This window comes from Malaclemys terrapin, chromosome 7 (assembly GCF_027887155.1).
Source record: "Malaclemys terrapin pileata isolate rMalTer1 chromosome 7, rMalTer1.hap1, whole genome shotgun sequence".
In the NCBI taxonomy this organism is placed as follows: domain Eukaryota; kingdom Metazoa; phylum Chordata; order Testudines; family Emydidae; genus Malaclemys; species Malaclemys terrapin.
Window position 1 is genome coordinate 93683513 of NC_071511.1, and position 22703 is coordinate 93706215.

Below are 22703 nucleotides of genomic sequence, written 5' to 3' on the forward strand. Positions count from 1 at the left end.
GGGAGTAAAAGTGAGAATAACACATCAGAGGCCATCATCCAGGAGAACCTGAAGTCTCTCCCAAAGTGTCTTTTTTGTGAACCCGTGATTCTGACAATGTTGCTGGTGATAAGAATAGTTCAGCATGGCAAGGGTTTAATTTATCAAAGCCAAAGCTGATAGGGAATGAAAATGACAATTAGTAATATTGAATTGCACTTTCAGATTTCTACTGCCTCCCTGCAAAAATATTATTGAGATGTTATCTATCACCTGCACACACAGGCAGAACAAAGAAAAATATCATAGCCTAATAAATTACCAACCCAGCAAAGGATTAAACCATGCTATCTAATGTATTGTGTATTAATGTTATAGGCTAATGCCCTGTTACCAACAATTTAAGTGATTCTATATGATTGATGAATACAGAATTTAGGTGAATATTTCATACTGAATTTGCTGACAATTCCTGACTTCAAGTCTACATTTTACTTTCAAGTTTAGGGTGACTTTTTTTTTAAGACAGCAGATCACAACCAGTCAGTATTATGTCTGTGTTAGTAAAGAGCAGAGATATAATTGCCATGCATTTCCTTTACTGTTAACGTAATTGCCAGAGTCTATCTCCTTTGTGATATGGACGTTTAACTTTCCAGGACACCTAGAGCTTGGGATGGGTGCTCCTCTAAGGAAAGTATAAGTCTGAGTAAATATATCCAATACTAAAAATCAGTCCAAAGAGAGAAGGGGGAGAGGTGGAATTGGTAAATGACACTTCAAGGCTACTTCTGATTGGAGAGCAAAAAGTATGAGATATTCTGATGTGGCGAGTATCTGCCCCCTCACGCTGCTTTTTAACACTGGGGCCGTCAGAGTTGCCACTGTTCAGAGATCTGAATCCACTTGGTGCAGCAGAAGGACTCCAGTGAGTAACTCTTTTTCTTAATTTAACTCTGACTAAGATTTGCATTTAACTACTTTTGTAATGAAGTATTTTGATTGCTTTTTCTCTGAGTGAGGAGGGTATACAGGAGATGTCTACTGAGGTTAAGCTTCCTGAAAATCATCAGAAAATCCATAATTATGGTCAGTACAAGGTGGGTTAAACCTTTCATTGTTTTCAAAAGTGCATGGTCCAGGAGTGACTTTTTATAGAATATTAATTTGCTTGGAAGACCCATTTAGATCGGGTACTTTGAACTGCCTTAGGGGAGAATCTTTCTGGAGTGTATCTAATAAATCATTTCACATTAAGGTCTATATTTCAGCATTAAGCCAGATCCCATGTTATGGGGTGATACAGAAACTTTTGAGATGGGAACCAGATTCATTGTTGTTATATGGGGACAGAAACAGGAGGACAGAAAACAAAGGGATACATAAAGGCATTTGCAGCAGGGCTGTGAATTAGGGACCTTAGCGGGTAGAATAAATAAAGTTCTTAAGACGTGTACACTTGAAGGAAGTGTTTCTTTGGGAATTAAAATGAATCATCATATAAAGTTCACTTCACAATTCTCTAGCCATGTTTCTAACACAAATGAAATACTGCCGATTTTTTCTCTGGTCTCTCAAGTATTGTTTTACTGCATTTATTGCTGTGCAGAATCTCTGAAGCCACATCTCTGAAACTGACTAGAACTACAATCTCTGAGCACATTAAATGTTACCTCCAAATAACTATATAAAAAAATAAGGTTGCAAAGTCAAGCATTTATAACTTTGGAAATACCAGACTTCAGGTTGCCTGTGCAACCTCAATTCAGCTCCATAGCATATATGTATTACACAGTCAATAATTTACACATTCACGTGATTTGTTCCACAAGAAAAGTGGAATATGGACAAAGCAATTTATTTTTCCTTAATCTCATTCTCAGGAATAGCTGGACAGTTTTAGATGTCAACATGAGGCAGATGTGTGGCATGGTAAATTTAATTGGAGACAGTTAAAGTTTGGCAAAGGCATACACAATTCAAAACAAGCTCTTAAAATGGAAGGTATCAGAGAACTTTAGCTACAGGCAGCATTATCAGCTCCATGTATAATATTGGGAATAACTTCAATTGTTTTCCTTGGGAAGCTTCAGATGATTCTAAATATTGTATCTTTGACCATCTTAAAAAAGACGTTTGATAGGGCGGTGCCTTCCTGAAATTTTCATTCCCTTCTATCTTAGTCTATATGGTTGGATTAGAGCAAAGGATTGGAGAGACTGAACATTGGAGTGGTTTAAAATATTTGCATTTCATCTTTGTGCCAAATTAATCCTGATTTACGCCTCACTGTCTTATCTAGGCTTTTATAAACAGTTGACAAAGTTTAGGGTAAATTGAAAAGTTCACTTGATTTTTTTTTCTTCTTAGTTATTTTATTACTTGCAAAAACCAATATGTAGTTGCAACATATCAGCATTAATACAGACCTACACAAAGATGTGGAATCAGTGCTTACTTTGTGCTGGCTGAGCCCTGGCAACTCCAGGCTTGGCAAGTCATAGCCCCGGCTCCTCTGGGCTTGATGCATCAGTTATGAAAATAGAAAAATTGCTTGTGTTCTGGCAACCAATTGCTTGAGCCCTGGCACTTCTTTCATTATGAATTAAGCAGTGTGTGGAATATGCAGCTGTTGTTGATGAAAAAGACATTCAATGAAACTACTGTTAAGCGAGTGAATCTAGCTATTCTAGAATGGGTATGTTTCAACAAAATGTTTTTTCGTAGGAAAATGCCAATTTGTCACAAATGAAACATTTTGCAGAAATATCAGTTGTGTGGAAATTTTATCAGGGCAGTTTCCAGGGTCCAGGATGGAATTTCAATAGGCAGAGTGAGGATGTTGGGAAGGTTAAGACTATAACAGGGTTCAAAATAGAACTAGATAAACTCATGGAAGATAAGTCCATCAATGGCTATTGGTAGGGCCCTTTCAAATTCATGGTCCATTTTGGTCAATTTCATAGTCAGAAGATTTAAAAAAGGGTAAATTTCATGATTTCAGATATTTAAATCTGAAATTTCATGGGATTGTAATTGCAGGGGTCCTGAGCCATAAAGGAGTTGTGTGGGGGGGCAGGCAAGGTTATTATAGGGGTGGGGATTGGTACTGCTACTCTTACTTCTGTGCTGCCACTGGCAGTAGTGCTGCCTTCGGAGCTAAGCAGCTGAAGAGTGGCGACTACTGGCTGGGAGCCCAGCTCTGAAGGCAGAGCCACCAGCCAGCACCAGTACAGAAGTAAGGGTAGCATGGTATGGTCTGCCACCCAGCTCTGAAGTCAGCACAGAAGTAAGGGTGGTAATACCTTCACCTCCTAAAATAACCTTGTGACCCTTCCGCAACTGTCTTTTGGGTCAGGACCCCCAAATTGAGAAACGCTGGTCTCCCCCTGTGAAATCCCTATAGTATAGGGTAAAAGCACACAAAAGACCACATTTCACGGGCGGGGGGGAGATCAGATTTCACGGTCTGTGATGTGTTTTTCATGGCTGTGAATTTGGTAGGGCCCTAGCTATTAGGCAGGATGGGCAAGGATGGTGTCCCGAGCCTCTGTTTGCCAGGAGCTGGGAATAGGCGACGGAATCAATCACTTCACTCCCTCTGGGGCACCTGGCATTGGGCACTGTGTAGAGGACAGGATACTGGACTAAATGGACCAATATGGCCGTCTTATGGAGACCTCTTATCCCAAAATCAGGCAGAATAGATAGCTGAAGCTGGGTCTCTCACCTCCTTGGTGTGTGTGCCCTAACCTCTGGGCTACTAACTATTCTGGCCCAATATCTTCCTTGTGTTCTCATTCAGTTTCAAAGGGTCCCCGTTTTGTTTCTATCTAGAATTTTTTTTTTTTTTGAGATTTCATTTGATCACAAAATGGACTGTTTGTTTTCTGGTCAGCCCTGCTGCATACCCTTAAATAACAGTAAACAACAAGATGAGTACTGTAAGAGTATTCAGTTGGCAAGTATTTAATATTATTTACATTTTATTGATCCTCCAGACTTTTCTATTCTCTTCTGTTCTGGTTCTTATACCACCCTCAGTATCTTCATGTGTCTCAGGAATGTGTTAAGCACCGTGACTAGCACCTCTTATGTGTGATTCTTTTCTCCTGAGTGAGAAAATTTCATGAGTAATTTTTTTGGTTTGGTATTTTTTATTTATTTATTGCATGCCTCCCCTGCTCTGTCAGGAATCACAGCCTGCAGCAGAGCTAGTTTCTAGGCAACTTAAGAAGCACAGCTGTCCTGAAGCAGGTTGCCTGACTGGCTACACCACCTGATTGGCTGGAAAGGCCACCAGGTAGGCTCTTAAGCCAGCAGCAGCTTGCTGGCTTCTCAATGCTCACACCTGTCAGTGTGACTCCTCCTGTGTTGCCTTCTTCCTGCTGCTCCTTTCTTGCACTCAGCCTTGTCTCAACCCTGCTGAGCCCCTCCTTTGCCTGTTACCTTGTCTGTATCAGGTAATTCCAGCTTCAACCCTCACTCCCGCTTCTGACTCTGGCTTTGACACTCAGCTCTTGTATCCAGATCTTGACCTCCAGTTTGATCCAGACCTCTGGCTCCTGACTCCTGACTCTGACTCTAGCCTCTGGTTCCGACACTTGGTTCCTGACATCTGCTCCAACCACTAGGCATGATTCCTGCTTTGACCACTAGCCTATATTGCCCAGGTCCCAGTCACCTGACAGCTTGTGTGTTCATTATTGAAGACAAACTCAAAGACATTCATCTTGTATTTGGAATGGAAAATGGTAATGGCTGAAGTAGTTATTAGATCATGTGGGAATTAATTCTACTGCCTCAGAGAGAATTCTGTCTCCTGCACAAACAAGTTTTACCTTTGATGAGGACAGCTCCATTGTACCCAAGGAGTGGAGTTGTTAACAACAAATCTTATCCCAGAGCTTCAGGCGATCTTTTAGGTTTCTTCTTCAATGAAGGCCTTGAAGATAATGACAAAGATCTTGAATTCAACCATCTGCATCAATGATGTTAAAAGTTTAAAGCCACATAGCTTTGTTCATTTTTCATAGAATCCTAGAAATGTAGGACTGGAAGGGACGGCAAGAGATCATCATGTCCCCTACACTGAGGCAGGACAAATAAACCTTGACCATCTTGAGAGGTCTTTATCCAACCTGTTCTTAATAACTTCCAGTGATGGGATTCCCTTTGATTCCCAGCCAATGGGAGCTGCACAGATGGCACTCCTGGTGGGGGCGGGGGTAGGCAGAGTACAGAGAAGCCTGCCATGCCTCCGTCTAGGAGTAGCTGGAGCTGGAGCCAATGACAGGTCGCCACTTATGGGGAGCCACCTGAAGTGAGTGGCCCCGATCCGGCACTCTGCCCCCCCCCCCCCTGCACCCAAACTCCCTCCCAGAGCCAACGTTCCTTATCCCCTCCCACACTCCAACCCCCTGCCGGCCCCATGACTATAAACTGGCATTTCAATGAAGATCAGAGCTTATAGAGCTTTCCAGTTGGTGAAGTGCCAGATAAAGCAGCTTTTTACTGTACTGTGTTTGCCCTTCTCCAGCCCTCTGGGACCTCACCCATTCTCCATGAGTTCTTGAAGATAATTGCTAATGGTATTAAGATTGCTCACTTAATTACTTAAGTACCCTAGTATTAACTTTGTCAGGCCGTGCCATTTTCAATGCATTTAACTTAACTAAATATTCTTTAACCTGTTTATTCCCTGTTTTTGGCTTGTTTCTCTCCCACTTCCCCCATTGTTAATATTAATTGTGTTGAGTATCTGGTCACCATTCTTCCTTTTAAGGAAGACTGAAGCAAAATAAGCATTAAACACCTCAGACTTCTTCATATCCTGTGTTATTAGCTGTCTTTCCCTGATAAGTGGAGGATCTACACATTCCTTCATATTTCTCCTGCTCCTAATGTACTTAAAGAACCTCATTATCTTTTATGTCACTTGCTAGGTGTAACTCAGTATGTACCTTAGCCTTTCTAATTTTGTTCCTACATGCTTCTGCTAAACTTTTCTACTACTTTTTATCAATGTATCGATATTTCCATTCTTTGTAGGATTCCTTTTTGATTTTAAGGTCATTATACCACTCCATATTTGCCGCTTATGATTCTTCCTATCTTTCCTTCACATAAGGATAGTTGGCAGTTGTATGTTTAATATTGTCTTCCTGAGAAACTCCTTGCTTTTTTTTTTTTACCCTGACTTGTGTCATCATTGAGCAGTGTCATTTTTATGAATGTGTTCCTACCAAAACTATTGATGGATAAATTATTTTGCACAGGTCCAAGATGTGGCTGTTCATTCTAATGACATATCTGACACAAGCAACTGCAGATTCAGAACTCATAAGAAGAGGACATGGAAATCCTGAGGCATTTATGAATATTGTAAGTTTCTTATTGGAGAAAGTTTGGAAATAATGGAATGTGTTCACTGTTACTTATGTTATTTATTTATAATTTCTATACTAACAGATATGTCCTTTAAACAAATGCCTCCCAGGTCTCCAGCACCTACTGGCACTCTCCATTTTTCCAGAAGGGTACAATCTAATCTGCCTTGGCTAGAGCAGAGGTCATGAGGGGTACTGGCTATTGGGTCTGGTTTCTGTTATACTGAACTCATCTGTGGCCTGTGAAGTTTCACCACTGCTCTGAATTGGGTCCAGTTTTATTAAAAATATAGCGAACATAAAGTAGAACAACTTTTGTGCTCTTCCCTTCTGAGCTTTTCTCCCACTAGTACAAGAACTGAATTGGGAGACAGTAAATAGTGATTTCACTATCAAAGCTACACCGCTTGATTAATTTAATACTGCTAATTAAAAACATAAACTTGATATTGCATAATAGTATTAATGAATCAGGGATGCTTTTATATCTTGTAAGCTTGATAAAAAGTTCTTAAAAGGGTGAGTTCTGGTACTCACGCTCACTCTCTCCTAAAAATATTTGTTTCCTGTTTAAGGATCTAATCTGGTATTCCCATCTATGAGAATTCACATCCAGCTTAACCACTGATCATGAGTTAGTACCTTTTCATTTTAACTTAGACAAAATGCCTGTGGATCATATATAAAATAATCCACAAAGTGCCTGATCATATGAGGTGCAGGGCTCAGCTACTTGCAGGATCAGAATCAAAGTTGGTCCCTCTCTCTCCCTAGCCCAGCACAGTTAATTTTACTTTACAAGTGTTAGCTGGTTATTTTTGGCCTGTGATTGGATAAGTAGAAAGGCTCTGGCTACAAACACCCTTCTGCATTCCCTGGGAGAGAGGCATGTTGCACTGAATGTGGGGAGTTTCACAGAACTCAACTTCTCACTGTTGAGGATGCTGAAGAGTCCAGCTGTAAGGCATTTCTATTTCTTCACCCCAAACCTGCACCACACCATTCCCAGCTGAGGAAGAGACCTGGTCTTTCCTCTGCTTTTTGGACCTTCTGTGGTCTGACAGGACTTAGTACTCTTGAAGTGTGTAAAAATAGAGCTGGTTAGATTATTTATGAGCGAATAAATATTCTAATGAATTTAGAACTCTTTTTTCCATTAGTGAATCACTCACATGGTGTTCCTGATCCCTCAAATGTATTAATTAGACCAACTATTCACCAAATGGTTTAGATGGATAATTTTTATGAGTAATTAAGTTACATTATTATGTTTGAACTATATGGTTTACACTTCAGAATGGATAGCAGGCAGCTGCTGGTCAGGGCTGTAGTAACAGGGGGCTGTAGGAAGTGGTAGAGGGACGGGTTCAGAGTTCCTAGTGCCTCATTTTGCTGATTATCAGTAGAGGCTCATAAGGGCAGGGCAGCTGGGCAATGTGTGTCATAAATTGACTCATGTACAGTTAGATCTTCCTGGTTTCTTTAAAACGACTCCTGAGCAAGCCTATATTTGGCAGGTTTGATAACAGCTTTCAGATGTCAGCTGTCTTCTCTGCTTCTTATCACTGGGCTCTTCAGAGATTCGAAAGGTGGTTTTTCTCAGTATTCATCAGAGATCCGAGCATCTAATTTATTGCTTTGGATTGGAGTATTTGTGTTGTGAAAAAGTGAAACATTGGCACCCAGACTTATTTCCACTCAACAAACTTATTTCCTCTTTTGATTAGACTCAAAAGTTAAATATTTCCTTATTTTCAATTTATGGTTCACATTTCTTATTCTTGACCTTAGAATTTCACTAAAAGCTGCTTCCACCAATAGATTTCTGAATGTTTATTCTCACTAACACTTCCTCATTGGGATTAGTATATGGATAAGTGAAGGGAGAATGTGCAAATATTTTATGGATAAAATTAAGATAGAAAAGCATCTGAATGTTTAGAATTTTGAATTCAGCCTTCTCTGAACTTCCATGTTCTGGGAACTGAGATGGAAACCAACAGCTTATACTCTCTGGGAAGATTTCCAGGGCTTCCTGGATTGGTTCACATTAGAAATACAGTGAAAGAGACTAACTCTTGCAGCATTTGGGCTTTGATTGACATCACTTGAACAAATCAGGAAAATGCAGGAGCACATGGAAATGAAACCAAAATCAAACTGATTTGTTGATTTCCTTCATAGCTGCATGAGATAGTGGATTAAAGGGACATACATAAACAAAATTAGGCAAAACCCTTTGTTTTCATTCCATAGAGTGAGAAGATCCTGTACAAAGGATACCCGAGTGAAGAGTATGAAGTGCTGACAGCTGATGGCTATTACCTTAGCATGAACAGAATTCCTCATGGCAAAGGAAATCCTAGGGACACAGGTATGGCTCCTTTCAGAGAGACTAAGAAGTTCTTGCATCTTGTTTTGGTCCTGAGAGATGCTGGTGGAAGATCTGCCTTAAAAGTGCTATGGCAGGAAGAGGGTCTAGCTAGGGCTTTCTGGGAATGTGCTAGTTCTTCTCATCTCAGTGGCAGCCTGCTCTGGTGGGGCTCCCAGGGACCTCAGTTGCCAATTAAAAAAGCTTTTCTATGGTGAAACCCTGCCTTTTCATGCTTAAAGTAAATGCATTAATAGTCAAGCCAGTCCCGTTGGTTCAGGGAGGTTGCATTCTCACCCCCTTCTCCAGTGGAGAATGAATCAGTCCCTTGATGTGATGTAAAACTTTCCTCTTCATCATATTGGGAAAATGCTTTATTCCTGAGAAGAAATGCTCACTGAAGAGCTCTTGGTAAGCAGTTGTGGTCTCTCCCATATCCTCTGGGAGTTGGAACTTTTCCCTGTGAGGGACAGATGATGGAGAACACAATGGCAAAGAAGTGCGTGTTGGTTGAGCTTGATTATGAACTGTAAGTTCTTGTTTCTTAGCAAGTCAAATACTCTGGGAAACATCATCTGTTTCAAGGTAAATCATTTCAGCAATGGAAATGGCCAAATCTAAGAAGAGGAATTTACTGCAGGAATTTCTGTGTCCAGAGCCCAGAACTGAGCCCTAATGATCAGCTCAGTGTAGGAGTAATTCTCAAACTTGTGATGTAAACTGAGAAGGGTCCAAAATTATTCTGTGCACATTGCTGTTGCTGGGATGTACAGTCTGAGCGTAACACTACTCAGACTTATGCTACAGAGATCTAGAAAGACTGAAATAAAATTTTTGGACGATGCTGGATTGTGTACTCAAATGAGTAAGGCAGTTCTGTACTGTCCAGAAGAGCTAGTTTCTATCCCTAGTTACACCACAGAGAAATATTACTATGTGATTGTGGGAAAGACAATTAGACCATAATTTTCACATGTCGCAACTAACTGTGTTCTCATTTTCTGGATGCCCAATTTGAGACACCGAGATCCTGGTTATTAGAATTACCAAACATTGACAACTGCAATTGAATGGGACTGGGATCAGTGGGAGACCTTGATGTTCAGAAACTCTGGCAGTAAGACAGTGTGGCCTGCAGGAATAAGCATAGCATTGGGAATCAAGAGGTGTTTTAGGTTATTCTGGCTTTGTAAAGTTAAGGAAGTTACTTTGCTTTTATCAGTCAGTTCCCTGACCTATATAATGGAATATTAAAACAATGTATTACAATGGTTTGCTGTAATAAAAAAGTCAGTGAATATTTGCCTCCTCTTCTAGATCTGGGCTGGAAGAGAAGTTCATGTTACATCATTACCATGTTATAGAAGTTCTGTTTCTGTGAAATATTCCATTTTGTTATTTTCCAGGCCCAAAGCTCGCTGCATTACTTCTGCATGGCCTTCTTTTAGACGGTAGCAACTGGGTTGCCAATTTGCCCAATAATAGCCTGGGCTTCATACTAGCAGATGCAGGCTATGATGTTTGGATAGGAAATAGCAGAGGGAACACCTGGTCTAGAAAACACCAGAACCTTTCAATTGACCAAGAGGAATTTTGGGATTTCAGGTAGGCTGAACTGGAGAGAAACTACTGAAGTGGACAAGAAATAAAGTTGTTGTTTTTATTTTTGTTTCAGGTCAGTCCAATTCTTTAGATTTCAACTTTTTTATTTTATATTACAACTTATAAATGTTTGACTGCTGATTTTTTAAATGACATTTTGTCAAATTCCCTTAGGGCATCTATTTTGGAAAATTTTCTAATATAAACTGTCCTGGTGGAAAATTTTCAGCCAGTTCTAACAGTAAGAGACAGTCTGTAACCCAAGGAGTTAAGCATCTAATAGATAAAACAGAGTGATCAGCAAAACAAGTACAATGATATCAATGAACTTGCTTAATGTCACGCAGCAGGTCATTGGCCAAGATGGGAATAATATCCTGATTTTTCTGATTCCCAAACTGGTGCCCAATCTGCTATACCATGCTACCTCTCTGACTGCACTGCAACTGCATGATAGGTGAGGAAGGTGCATAGAGAATGAGGAGTGCTAGCTACTGGAGATAAGAAGGAATAATGTGAATTATGTTGACACACTGCTGAGTTCTAAGTTGTAAAGGGAACTGTGTCTCATAGTGGATGGGTCAGATAAAACCTCTGCTCAATTTTCAGCAACAATCATAAAAAAGCAAACAAAATGTTAGGATGCATAATGAATGGTAAGGAAAATACTTAAAATATACCGATGTATTATTTGGCAGTCATCCCCACGTAGCACTGTTTATAGACAAACTTCAATGTTCTTTTTTCTTAGTATGAGAATAAAGACATGCTGTGTTGTTGTTAGTGTTAGCTATGCCAGGTTGTTTTGTGTAGAGGCAGCTTCGGGGGAGATGGAATATGAACCTTGGCTCTTGACTTGGGTTAGGTGTAGCTAGGGCTTGCTTTCTGAGCACCAGCCACCGTTGAGTTGAAATTCCTGGAAGAAGCCGCATGCTCTTTGGCCATCTCATGTCAGGGCTGGTATACACATGTTAAATAAATCAAGTTACACTTCAAATATACCCAGAATCATCACTGATTTCTTCTGCACTGGAAACGACCCTGCCAGGCTCTTGAATTCTACTATTCAGCAGAGGAGCAAGACTGAAATGAGAACAGGCATTGGTGTAGGGGCAACAATACAAATCAATGTCCATACCTGGAATACTGCATTTGATTATGGTCATGCTACTTTGAAAAGCAAATAGCAGAAATAGAGGTCTTGAGTTATATGTAGGGAGACTTCCCTACAAAGAGAAAGCAGAAAAGACTGAGACTATTGGTTTAGAGATGAGAAAGAAGAGGGGATATGATAGACATACACAAAATAATAATATAAGAATCCTGCTTGCATAGTACTTACGTCAACCTACGACTCTTATGCCTCACTTTATTTAAAAAACCCTCCTTTTTCTCTTAATTAACAACCCAGAACAAAATAAACACAAAACAAATATCTAAAGAAACAATTCACATCCAAAACTATACTTTATTTTTATTAATGGACAGATGTGTGGTTCAATAATTGCTTTTAAATGCTACATAGGCGCAGGAATTACAACTCAGTTACACAAGCAACTTTCTCTTTTTGTGTTGCAGTTTTCATGAAATGGCCATGTATGACCTTCCAGCATTGATAGACTTCATTCTGCAGAAAACTGGACAACAGAACTTGTATTACATTGGGTATTCTCAGGGCTGTACCATAGGTATGTTAGGAAGAAGACCATTAAATGTGTTTTGTCTTTTTGTCCCTATTTCATAGTTAAGGTTTGATTGGGACTGTAATTTCACTGTGAATATTATTCAAAGCTCTTATAACAAGAGACTGGTCAAAATGAGTGCATCGCTGCTGTCTACTTCCAGTCAGGTGTGCATGAATGAGAGAGCAATTCCCAGCTGTGCATAATCTTGGGAAGGAGATAGAGGGGAGACCAAAATTTTGAGTAGGGAGCTGAGTGGACAGAAAAGCAGATGGATGGAATTGAGATTATAGATCTCCGTACTGGAACTGGATACACAAATGATAGTCATGTTAAGGCTGTTCTCCTCTTGTTAAATTCTGAGTATGTTCTTGGGACCCTCATATTATCTCAAACCTTCTTTCCACTACTTGTAATTGAAACAGCCTTATAAACAGGGAGGGAACACAGTATTAACAGGTTTTTTTTTGTTTTAATTTTATTTAAAAAAAATTGGCGATGCGGAAGAGAAATCCAAGAGTCCTCCAAAATGTACACTATTGAAATTGTTGTTCTCCAGCATATTCTGAGGCAGACATGGAGAAAAGATTGCCTATATAGTTAGCAAAGATTGTCCTTAATTTAATATCAGATACCTGTAGTTCCAGCTAATGGGCACAGATCTTAGCTTGTGTTTACCCTGCAATATCTTCAATTTTTTTTTCTGCATCAGCTCTGATTTTTTTTACAAACAAAAGATACATTGAGGTTGGAGATTAACATTTACCTTTATCAAATCAATTTCTGCCTGTTTATACTGGCTTGTTGTATGTTGTAACTTGTTTCTAAGAGCGCTGTAATTAATCTCTTTTGCTTTCTCAGCTTTTATTGCATTTTCAGCCATGCCTCAATTGGCTCAAAAAATCAAAATATTTTTTGCCTTGGCTCCTGCATACATGTTAAACAAAAGCAAAGCCCCTCTGACACAACTGATATTTCTTCCTACTGATTTATTAAGGGTATGTAGAATCCTCCATATTTCATTACTCTCATGAATAAATGTTGTTATATGAAAAAGTTGTAAATGGAAATTTAGGATCTGTGGCCTGTATGCACACTGGAGTGTTATATGTACATTTCCCATGCAGCAGTGCAGAACATTATGTATAGAAATAAGTTTATCATGCATCATGCAACAATAGTGTGATAAATGTATTGAGACAAGGGTTAGGGGAAACTGGGGAGTGTGTGTGTGTGTGTGTAAACTAAACTTTTTCACCAACTTATTCCACTTGATGTATGCATGTCTGAATTTTGATTTTTTCTGGAAATATCAAGCCTGAAAGCTTTTCACTGACAAACAGCCAAAAGCCTGAAAAGCCCTCACTTTGGATAAAGACAGGTTTCAGAGTAGCAGCCGTGTTAGTCTGTATCCGCAAAAAGAAGAACAGGAGTACTTGTGGCACCTTAGAGACTAACAAATTACTAACAAATTTGTTAGTCTCTAAGGTGTCACAAGTACTCCTGTTCTTCTTTTTTGGATAAAGAGTCAGGCATGAGAAATGGCATGTTCTTTCAAGGACCATAAAGTTTGAGGAAAGAAGGAGGAGACATTCCCTCAGAAATAGGAACGGAGAGCCAGCAATTCTTGAGCTTTTCTCAAACGTATACATCACTCTGCAAATATTTTTTCAGAAGTAGGTCTGTCTCATGACCCTCACTTTAAAGATTGGGAAATTTTGGCTCAGAGATCCTACTGCTCCTTAAACAGAAAGGTCTCATCTAGGCCAGGATTAAAAGGTGTGATGTTAGATCAAATTATCTAGATGAATTTAATTAATACCATCGAAAATTATAGCGCTCGTTGAAAAAATTAAGTAACCTGGTTTCCCGTTAGAAAATGGTTTTAGTTGAAATCAAAATATTCTACAAGGAAAGATAATTTTTGGATGACTTTTCTGTCACAAAAATCAAAATGAAAAGCTTCATTTCAGGTCCATAATCTCTTCCTCTATTGGAGCCACTCAGGTCCCTTCTGGCAGTTGTACCTCTGGGTCCTCCATGCCAGTGGCTCTCAACCCTTCTGGACTACTGTACCCCTTTCAGGAGTCTGATTTATCCTATGTATCCCCACGTTACACCTCACTTAAAAAACAGTTGCTTACAAAATCAGACATAAAAATACAAAAGTGTCACAGTATGCTATTACTGAAAAAATGCTTACTTTCTTATTTTTATCATATAATTATAAAATAAATCAATTGGACTATAAATATTGTTCTTACATTTCAGTGTATAATATATAGACCAGTATAAACAAGTCATTGTCTGCTTGACATTTTAGTTTGTACTGACTTGGCTTGTGCTTGTTATGTAGCCTGCTGTAAAACTAGGTAAATATCTAGATGAGTTGATATACCCTCTGGAAGACCTCTGAGTATCCCAAAGGGAACGCGTACCCCTGGTTGGGAACTACTGCTCCATGCCCTTATCATCATCTATGAGCCATGTTTATGGACCAGATGATGCCATGTGGTCTTTTCTCTGTGGCCAAGCCACCGTGGTGCCTCATGGGATTCCATTGGCTTCTATGGAATCATGAGTTCACCCATGGTCTCTCTTTCCAAGGGGTGCATGTATTTTGTGAAGGAAAAGTAGGAGAAAATGGAGAGATTGTCACAGCTCGGCCAAGAATGGTGATCCCTCTCCTTAGGTGAACAAAAGAGGACAGGCTGTGACATTTTACTAGTACTGAAGTGCATCTGTCATTCACTAATTGTATATGGAAGAATTCTTGGCTTGGGTAAAGCTGTTCCTACAAATTTAACTCTTTACCTCAGTCTTTCTGAGAGAGAACAATAGTAAACAATGCATTTAAGAGTCATGGTGAACAACATCTTTATATTTTCTCAGATTGTATTTGGCAAGAAAGAATTCTGTCTGTTAAGCACGAGACTGAAATCACTTACTGCCAAGGTGTGCGGAACTGCACTAGTAGACCGACTTTGCATCCAAACCCTCTTTTTTATTTTAGGTGGATTTAATGAGAAAAACTTAAATGTGGTACGTATAGTAACAATCCTAGTTAATTAATCTGCATAAGACAGCTTCTGAGTTCCACAGTGTTTGTGCAACATGCCATCATCATATACAACAATGTATATATTAGTGCCCCAAATCCTCAGTGGGGATTGCGGTCCCACAGTGCTGGGTGCTATAGAAACGTAGAATATCTAACCTGCAATAAGAGAACTAGGTCTTTAGACTGTTGCAGAGTTTGGGAAGGCTTTTGTGTGTGTCATAAGTATCTAGAATTAACGGTGGCCTTTACATTTGGTTCATCTGTTCCTCGTCTTTGCTGCTGAAGCGCTTCTTTCTTTTTTTACTCCAACTCAGAAAAAAATTGAGTTTTTTTCTTTCTGCAAATGTCAGTGCTCATTCCTTTCCTATTGCTATGTCAATGAGAAGAATTTTGAATACAATGGATTTCCAAAATAATTTGGGTGACTCGGATCAGTAGTAGTGCTGGTTTACATTCACATGGGTTTGTGTGCAAGTTTTGCTTTTCTAATTATGACTCTTACTTATTATGATAGTTTCTAGCATCAGTCAAGATCAGGCCCCATTGTTCTAGGCACTATACAGACACAGTATAGTAGACAGTCTTGCCTGGAAGACCTCACAATCTAAATAGACAAGAAACACACAGTAGGGTAAGAAAAGGGATAGAACACATAAGCAGAGAGAACAATGTGCTAGTATCAATTGTCATGTTAGTTCAGGGATTTTTTAAACATGATTTCTGTTAGGAAAGCATTAGCTAAATGGAAAGAAAAGCAAGGTGGAGCAATCAGGGGGACAGAACAGGTGAGAAGCGGGAATGGAGGAAGGTGGGAGGGACAGTGATTCTAAAATGCAGAGACTGATGCAGGGAATGGAATGGGATTAGATTAAACAATCAGATTAAACAATTAGATTAAACAATTAAATTATCAGTCAGTCGGTCCCTGCTTAAACTGCTTCTTCAGTTGCTCTGCTGGCTCCAGTCTCGCTGGACCTCCCTGAAGTTTCTTTCTTCAAGCCCAAATTGAATGTGGAAGGAATGGTAATAGGAATGGGGTAAGTGGAGGGGATTCTCATCTGCACAGTTTTGGGTATTGGGTGGGCTTCATTTTACCCTCTTTTCTGCCTAATACAGCAATCCTTGCTTAAACTGTTTCTGCAACTGCTCCTGCTAGCATCTGTCTCTGGCTGGTTTCTCCCTTCACATGGCTATGGGGAGGATCTTTGAGTTTAAGACTAGAATGAATCAAAACACTGAATGTAAGTGTCAAAGGGTAGATACAAAGCATTGTGAGGTATTGGGTCAAGGCAGACAATGAAAGGGGTAGCTATGGCTCAATCAGTGAGAGTCACCAGGGTATCCCCTGTCTTTAAGATATTGGGACCCAGCGGACAGAGTCCTTAGAGCCACTCTTGCTCTCAGGGCAGTGCAGCCAAGCAGCCAGAATCCTTGGAGCTTCCCTTGGGCAGTCGGGTCCACCCTACAGGTGGTGCCCTCACCCAGCAGCAGCTGCAGGGTGGGGTAGGAGGACCCAGGCCCACCCTACGCCACCAGGTCCTGATCCAGAGCCTGTGAAACCAGTAGTCCTGGATTCAGACTTGGTTTCCTATTTCAATCTTCACATTTCTTGGTTCATTTCCAACTCTTGATTCCTGCTCCATCTGTTCCATTGGGGATAGTGACCTCCCATTTCTCTTGTCCTTTGTGGTTGAGGGGAGTTCCAGCTTGGATTCCACGTCTTCGGACTCAACAGTCTGGAGCTCCAGCAGCTCTCTGGCAGGAGCTGGCAGCGTATGTCTGCTTTCCTCCTTAGTCACCCAGACTGAGCTGGTCTGCTCCATTTTATGTCCTACTTCCAGTTAGAGCATGTCTAACGGGGGGTAAGGAGGCTTGGCCTCTTCAGCCCACAGGATGTGGTCAATCCTAGCTGAGCCAGTCTAGGGTAGATACACCTCATCACAGTAAATAGCAGTCAAAACACCCATTTCTCTCTCTTTGAGTGGAAGCTATGCAGTGTGACCGAGTGTCATGTGATTTTCTTCAGCTACCATAAATCTCTGGTTCACTCAGAGCATGACTTAAGTATGCTCCAAACCAATTGAACTCATGAAATTTTGCTGTGTAATGACGTATCCACTACAAAATGTGGGCTTAGCTCCCACTACACTTGCCTTTTGTAGAGTTAGTCATGCAGTTGGTTAAAACCTATTTTAATGCCTGGAAATTACAACTTTTCGGACTTGAAGTAAGCCCTAACTGTTCTCTCAGGCTTTTCCTAGGGGCAGGGGATGGGAAAGGGGCTGTGTTTGGAGTGGGTACAGTTTTTAGGCTTCCACATTTTCCCCTGGGTTTCTTGTAAAGTTTATTTGATTTACTGTGAAAAAAATTCCATTTTAAATTGTGTCCTGTGCCTAGATCTTGAATAGGTGTAACTAAGTTGAATGTTAAGTGAAAGTAGAATTTTGTCCGTGATAACTTCACTTAGAAAATGAATATTGTGTAACAATATTTTTTTTCTTGCAGAGCCGGGCAGATGTGTATTTAGCAAGTTTTCCAGATTATACATCTGTAAAAAATATAATCCACTGGGGCCAGGTAGGATTTCTGATATTTATTGCACTGTTTAACCATGTCTTCTTTAAAAATAAATATACTGCGCTAATGGATGGTGTTTAAAAATTCTTCCTTTCACACTTCATTATGTATTATGTATCACACTTATTCAGTTAAAAATTTGTATAGGAGAAAATCAGCTATTTATCAATGAAATAATCATCTCTCTTTGGTAGCAGAGAGTGTGGTTTTGTATTACATTTAACAGGGTCATTCAGAATCTGCTCACTGTTTAGGTATTATCTGTTTGTTTTATTTTAGTTTAGTTTAGAAATTTTTCAGTAAAGAGAAGAATTCTGATGATCCAAAATAAGGAAAGAATTATCCATACAAGCAGAGAGGAAAAATATTTCTAGTATAATAAATATCCTCCTTCTGCTATATGTCCTCAATGAAGGAGAAGGGAAGACGGAGAAAAATTAACTAAGTTATACAAACATTTCTCAAAACCTCAGTGAGCTGAGCAGACAATTTTTTCTTAGTATATGCATGGCCTCAGTGACTCAGAACTGGATCCTGAGGTGAATAGAAGTTGCAAGTACTCAATTCCTCTCTGGATCAATGTTTTAATACACTCAAAGATGCTAATATGATTGATTTTGTGGTTAACAATGCTGGACGGATACTTAAATGTGAGAGACAGGAAAGTTGGGTTCTCCACAGAATTCCTGTCTAATTTAGGCAAATCACATACAATCTGATCTTGCAAGGCATTTCTGCAGGGGAAGTTGTGGAGTGAGCACTGCAACATATTGGGTCTTTAAGATACTGTATTACATGATATACTTTCCAGGTTTTCATTTTCCCCACAAAGATACATATTATACCCAATGGGAGTTTCTATAAATGTCTTCGGAGAACAAGCTTTAGTCCTCCATATTATTTTTACGAAGGAATTCCTGATCTATGTTGACATCATCCAGATGTTGCTGAAATTTATTTGAAGAGGATGAAAGGTGAATAATTTGTGGGGAAAGATTTTCTTCAATTCAGTGCACATACTCTTGAAAAGTGTGGCAAAAGAAATGCCCTCGTCTGGTAGATAATCACATACTCCCATGCCAGTAACTCCAGCTGCCTGATTTTTTCCCCTTCAAGTACTGTCAGGTCCATTACCTCCAGATGCAATTGCTGTTCCTGGGGCAATAGAGTTCATAATTTGCAGGACACCCCATGGAATTTACCTAAGGGACTGGAGGCCTAGTTAGTTACAGGTGAAATCTTTACAACTGAGGCAAGACCACATTGAGTGAGTTCTTCAAAGAAGCTCACAAAAAGGTCCCACCCAGTCCAGCAAAGCATTAAGAATATGTGTAGTCCCATTAATTTCAAAGGGATTATTCATGTACTTAAAGACTAGTACTGGTTTATGTGCTTTTTTACTGGATTGGGGCTCCAAACTATACTTCAGCAAAGTGTAAGAGGGGATTTGTCCCACTGTAGTATGGGAATTTCTCTATATACACAGTACCCGAGCTGCAATGAGTCCCTGCCCCTATTCATTTCTCCCTGATACCTGATATTTTTAAAAAATACATTTGTGTATTATTGAGTCTTGAATATATAATTTTAAATGAAAATATTCTTTAAGAGTAAATAGAGAGAATGATTTTAAAGAATGTTATGAAATCAGCTTATCTTTTATATTGCACAGCTATGTATTCTTGTTTATAGAAACTCTGTTGAACTTTGCATCTTAATGTTATTCTTTAGTTTGGGCATTTTATGACACTTTAAAGCAGAAAAACAAATTAAGATCATTCAGTTGTGTTTTGTATTTTACACCCTTGTATTTTCTTTTTAGTTATCTAAATCTGGAGAATTTAAATATTTTGATTATGGCTGTAAGAACAAAGATAAATATAATCAGGTAGGGAAAAGTGATTTATGTTTGTTTATTTTGGAAGTTAAGAATACGTACCTGCAGGGATCAAGATGGCACAGTGGTTTGTGCATTAGCTTTTTCATCTCTGGTGACCTGGGTTCCAATCTGATTATGGTCAGAGCTGTCATACTGAACATCCTAAATTACCTCTTTTTTGGAACGGGTGGTATAGGTTGCACAACTGAGAGGCTATTTGTGACTTAATCTTGAACAAAACACAAGAGCTGATTCAAGAAACAACGGTGTATTAGCCAATAAGAAATAGTGACCACAATAGAATTAAGTTTAACACCCTGGGGAAAAGAATTTTAACAAAACCAAGCCCTGCGATACTAAGCTTTAGAAATAAGGATTTCAAAAAATGAGGAAGCTTGTGCCTCAGAGTCTAGAGTTGGAGTCAGAAGTAAGGAAGAAAATCCTTAGTGTACCTGGAGGTTATTTAGGCATCTTGTAATAGAGCCAGGGAGAGGGGGGTCTGAATATGCCTACGCAGAAAAGGGAGCCTGAAGGCACAGAAGGAAAGGTGGCCTTGCATTAAAGCATAGGAGTGGCCATCAGGAGATCTGGCTTCAACTCCCAGCTCTGTCACAGACTTTCTATGTGATCATGAACAAGTCACTTAATCTGCTTCTGCCTCAGTTTCCTTTTTTTCCTGTGGGGATCATGACAATCCCTCTTTTCCTTCCCTTTGTATAATTATTTAAGTTAGGTCTGTTCAGATTGAAGTCAGTGGGAGATGTTGGGCACTGGACAGGCTACTTACATAGAAGCCTAAATCAGGATTTTCAAGCAAAACTTTGGCTCCTGGTTTTGAAAATCTTGGTGCAAAGTCTCAGTAGGTTTAAAGATCAGACATCAACATCCCAGTTATCTCAGAGAAAATTAAAACAAAAAACTAGATGGGACATCAACTTTCTCCCTTAAGGGCACAGGCCAAACTCTCAGTAGTGGGGTTAGGACAAAACTTCTAGTGTGAGCATGTTTTTCATAGTTATCCAAGGTATGGCTCCTTGCACCTTCTTTACAACCATTCTTCTTTTGGCATATGCCTTCTGATGGCCCAAATAATGAATTAGATGTTGAGTAAGTGATGTAGCCTCTCTCACAGAGCATTGTCTGGAGACATCAAACTCATTTATCCACCATCATGATGATAAAGTGGGCAGCCCATAAGCAGATGGCACACTGTTTGTTCTTGAACTCACAGGGACAGGATGGGGAGCTCCACAATCGCCAACAGTAAAAGTTTAAGATAAACCACCCATGACCACTAGATATCCTGTTGTTACTAAGAAGGATCTCTAGGCTCAGATATTCTGAGGGTCATGCGAGAGCTGATCCAGAGAGACTAGGGGATGCTAATCTGAGGAGTTTATCTCCCAAGAAATGTGCCTTCAATTCAAAATATACTCCCAAGCCACCTGTTGCCACCATTGCTTAGAAAGGTTATGTCTGATGTACTGTCGGGGCCCTACCTGATAATGGGGTAACTGTGGGTTGATTAAAAGCAATAGATTTGGGGTAAAGATTATCTTTTTTTTCCTGTGTATGCCTGCACAAACCACTCTTGGGCCATGACTAGGGCTCCTAGATACCATGGTAATACAAATGACTAATAATAATAATTAATAATTAAAGACCACTGGTCTGGACTGCTATGGCAACTCCTATGTTAATGCAAGGCTAACACATATTTGGATTAAAAATCATTGAGGCTGCAGACTGTCATTTGTCTGATTTATTTTTATTTGCCTCCTCCCTCCCACAGACCACCCCTCCATTTTATAAGGTAGAAGATATGACCGTGCCAACAGCATTATGGAATGGTGGACGTGACTTGGTTACAAGCCCACAGGCGACTGCAGTCTTACTCCCTCGACTTACAAATCTAGTTTTCTATAAGTATTTTCCTGATTGGACCCATGTTGATTTCATCTGGGGTCTTGATGCAACCCAGCGTATGTATGATGAAATCCTTGAATTGATGGAGAAGCATCCATAAAACCACAGAGCACTTAAGGATTTGGTCTACTTATGAAAAATGTTTGAGTCTCGTATGTGGACATGCGTGCTACTGCACTCATCTAAATAAAAATGGCCTCATGTGACTGGTTTGGTTTTATGCCTTTTTTGTCTCTGCACCAATTTTTCCATCCTGTTGGTGAGTTTCAGTGGGTAGGCCACCATCTCAGCAAGCTGAGCTACATTTCTTAGATGGAACAAATTCGCTCAATAAACAATTCTGGAGTGGTCATTATAATACATATGTGTTATGGTAGCACCAAAAGGCCCCAGTTGATATTGTGCTGGCTACTCCACAAATAGAGGTAATCCCTGCCTGGAATGGATTAGAAGATAAAGAATCCTGTTCTGCAACTAGTGTTGATTAATCATTCTGTTACAAATGTTTTCTTTCTTTGTTTGCCATTTTTTATTGAATAATTGCTCCCACCCTCGTTATTTGACCAGCTTTTCCTGTACTACTGGGTGAAATCCTGGCCCTACTGAAGGCAATGGGAGTTGTGCTATGGAGCTTTATGGGGCTGGGATTTCATCCTCTTTGTTTCCAATGCATAATCCATAAATCTCTGCTTGCTTCTAATCCCTTCGTTTCAGCACTTTGGCCTCCAGTCAAAGTTCTCACTTCTTAAACTGCAAGAACAAACAGGATTTATTAGAAAATTAGCTCTCATCAATGCAGCCTTATACAAGCCCCAGTGCTGCTGAGTGTCTCTGAAGCACACTGATCTCTCCTCGGACCACACCCTGTTACCAGCTGTGTCCCCCTTGATCTCTTCTAACCCTTAAAGGGACAGGAGACAGGAAACTGTAACCCTGGCCTTCCATTATGGCTGCATCATTAGCAGTTATTTACAGAGTGAGTTATCAGTTAGTTTCACTCGGAACATTTAATTAAGGAAAAGAGCTGTTTTCAACCCGAATCTACATAATTCTGAGAGGGGAGAGAGCTGTTTCCACAAATCTTTTATTTGGAGTGCATAGTGGATGTTCAGTTCTTCTCAGGCATTTTGGAGTCAGATACTGAGAGAAAATTGGTCTCTGTGTGTGTGATATAGCATGGCCAGAGGGCCGCAGGAGAGTGATAGATGGGAGATATGTAAGCCCCAGGGTGATGAGA

The 22703-nt window shown here is 39.9% G+C and overlaps 1 protein-coding gene across 3 annotated transcripts; it reads left to right on the forward strand.

Annotated features, from left to right (window-relative positions):
* The first annotated feature begins 856 nt into the window (after positions 1-856).
* On the forward strand, positions 857-21672 carry LOC128839986 (lipase member M-like). Of its 3 annotated transcripts, none has more exons than XM_054033376.1 (10): positions 857-907; positions 6258-6363; positions 8625-8742; positions 10146-10344; positions 11920-12029; positions 12885-13021; positions 14916-15065; positions 17590-17661; positions 19484-19549; positions 21333-21672. In XM_054033376.1, the coding sequence occupies exons 2-10, from the start codon at positions 6265-6267 to the stop codon at positions 21564-21566; spliced, it is 1185 nt and encodes a 394-aa protein (XP_053889351.1). In that variant the 5' UTR covers positions 857-907; positions 6258-6264; the 3' UTR covers positions 21567-21672. The 3 variants fall into 3 exon arrangements, with proteins under 3 accessions (XP_053889351.1, XP_053889353.1, XP_053889352.1); XM_054033377.1 differs by lacking the exon at positions 857-907 and adding an exon at positions 4426-4442; XM_054033378.1 differs by lacking the exon at positions 19484-19549.
* Positions 21673-22703: the final 1031 nt, after the last annotated feature.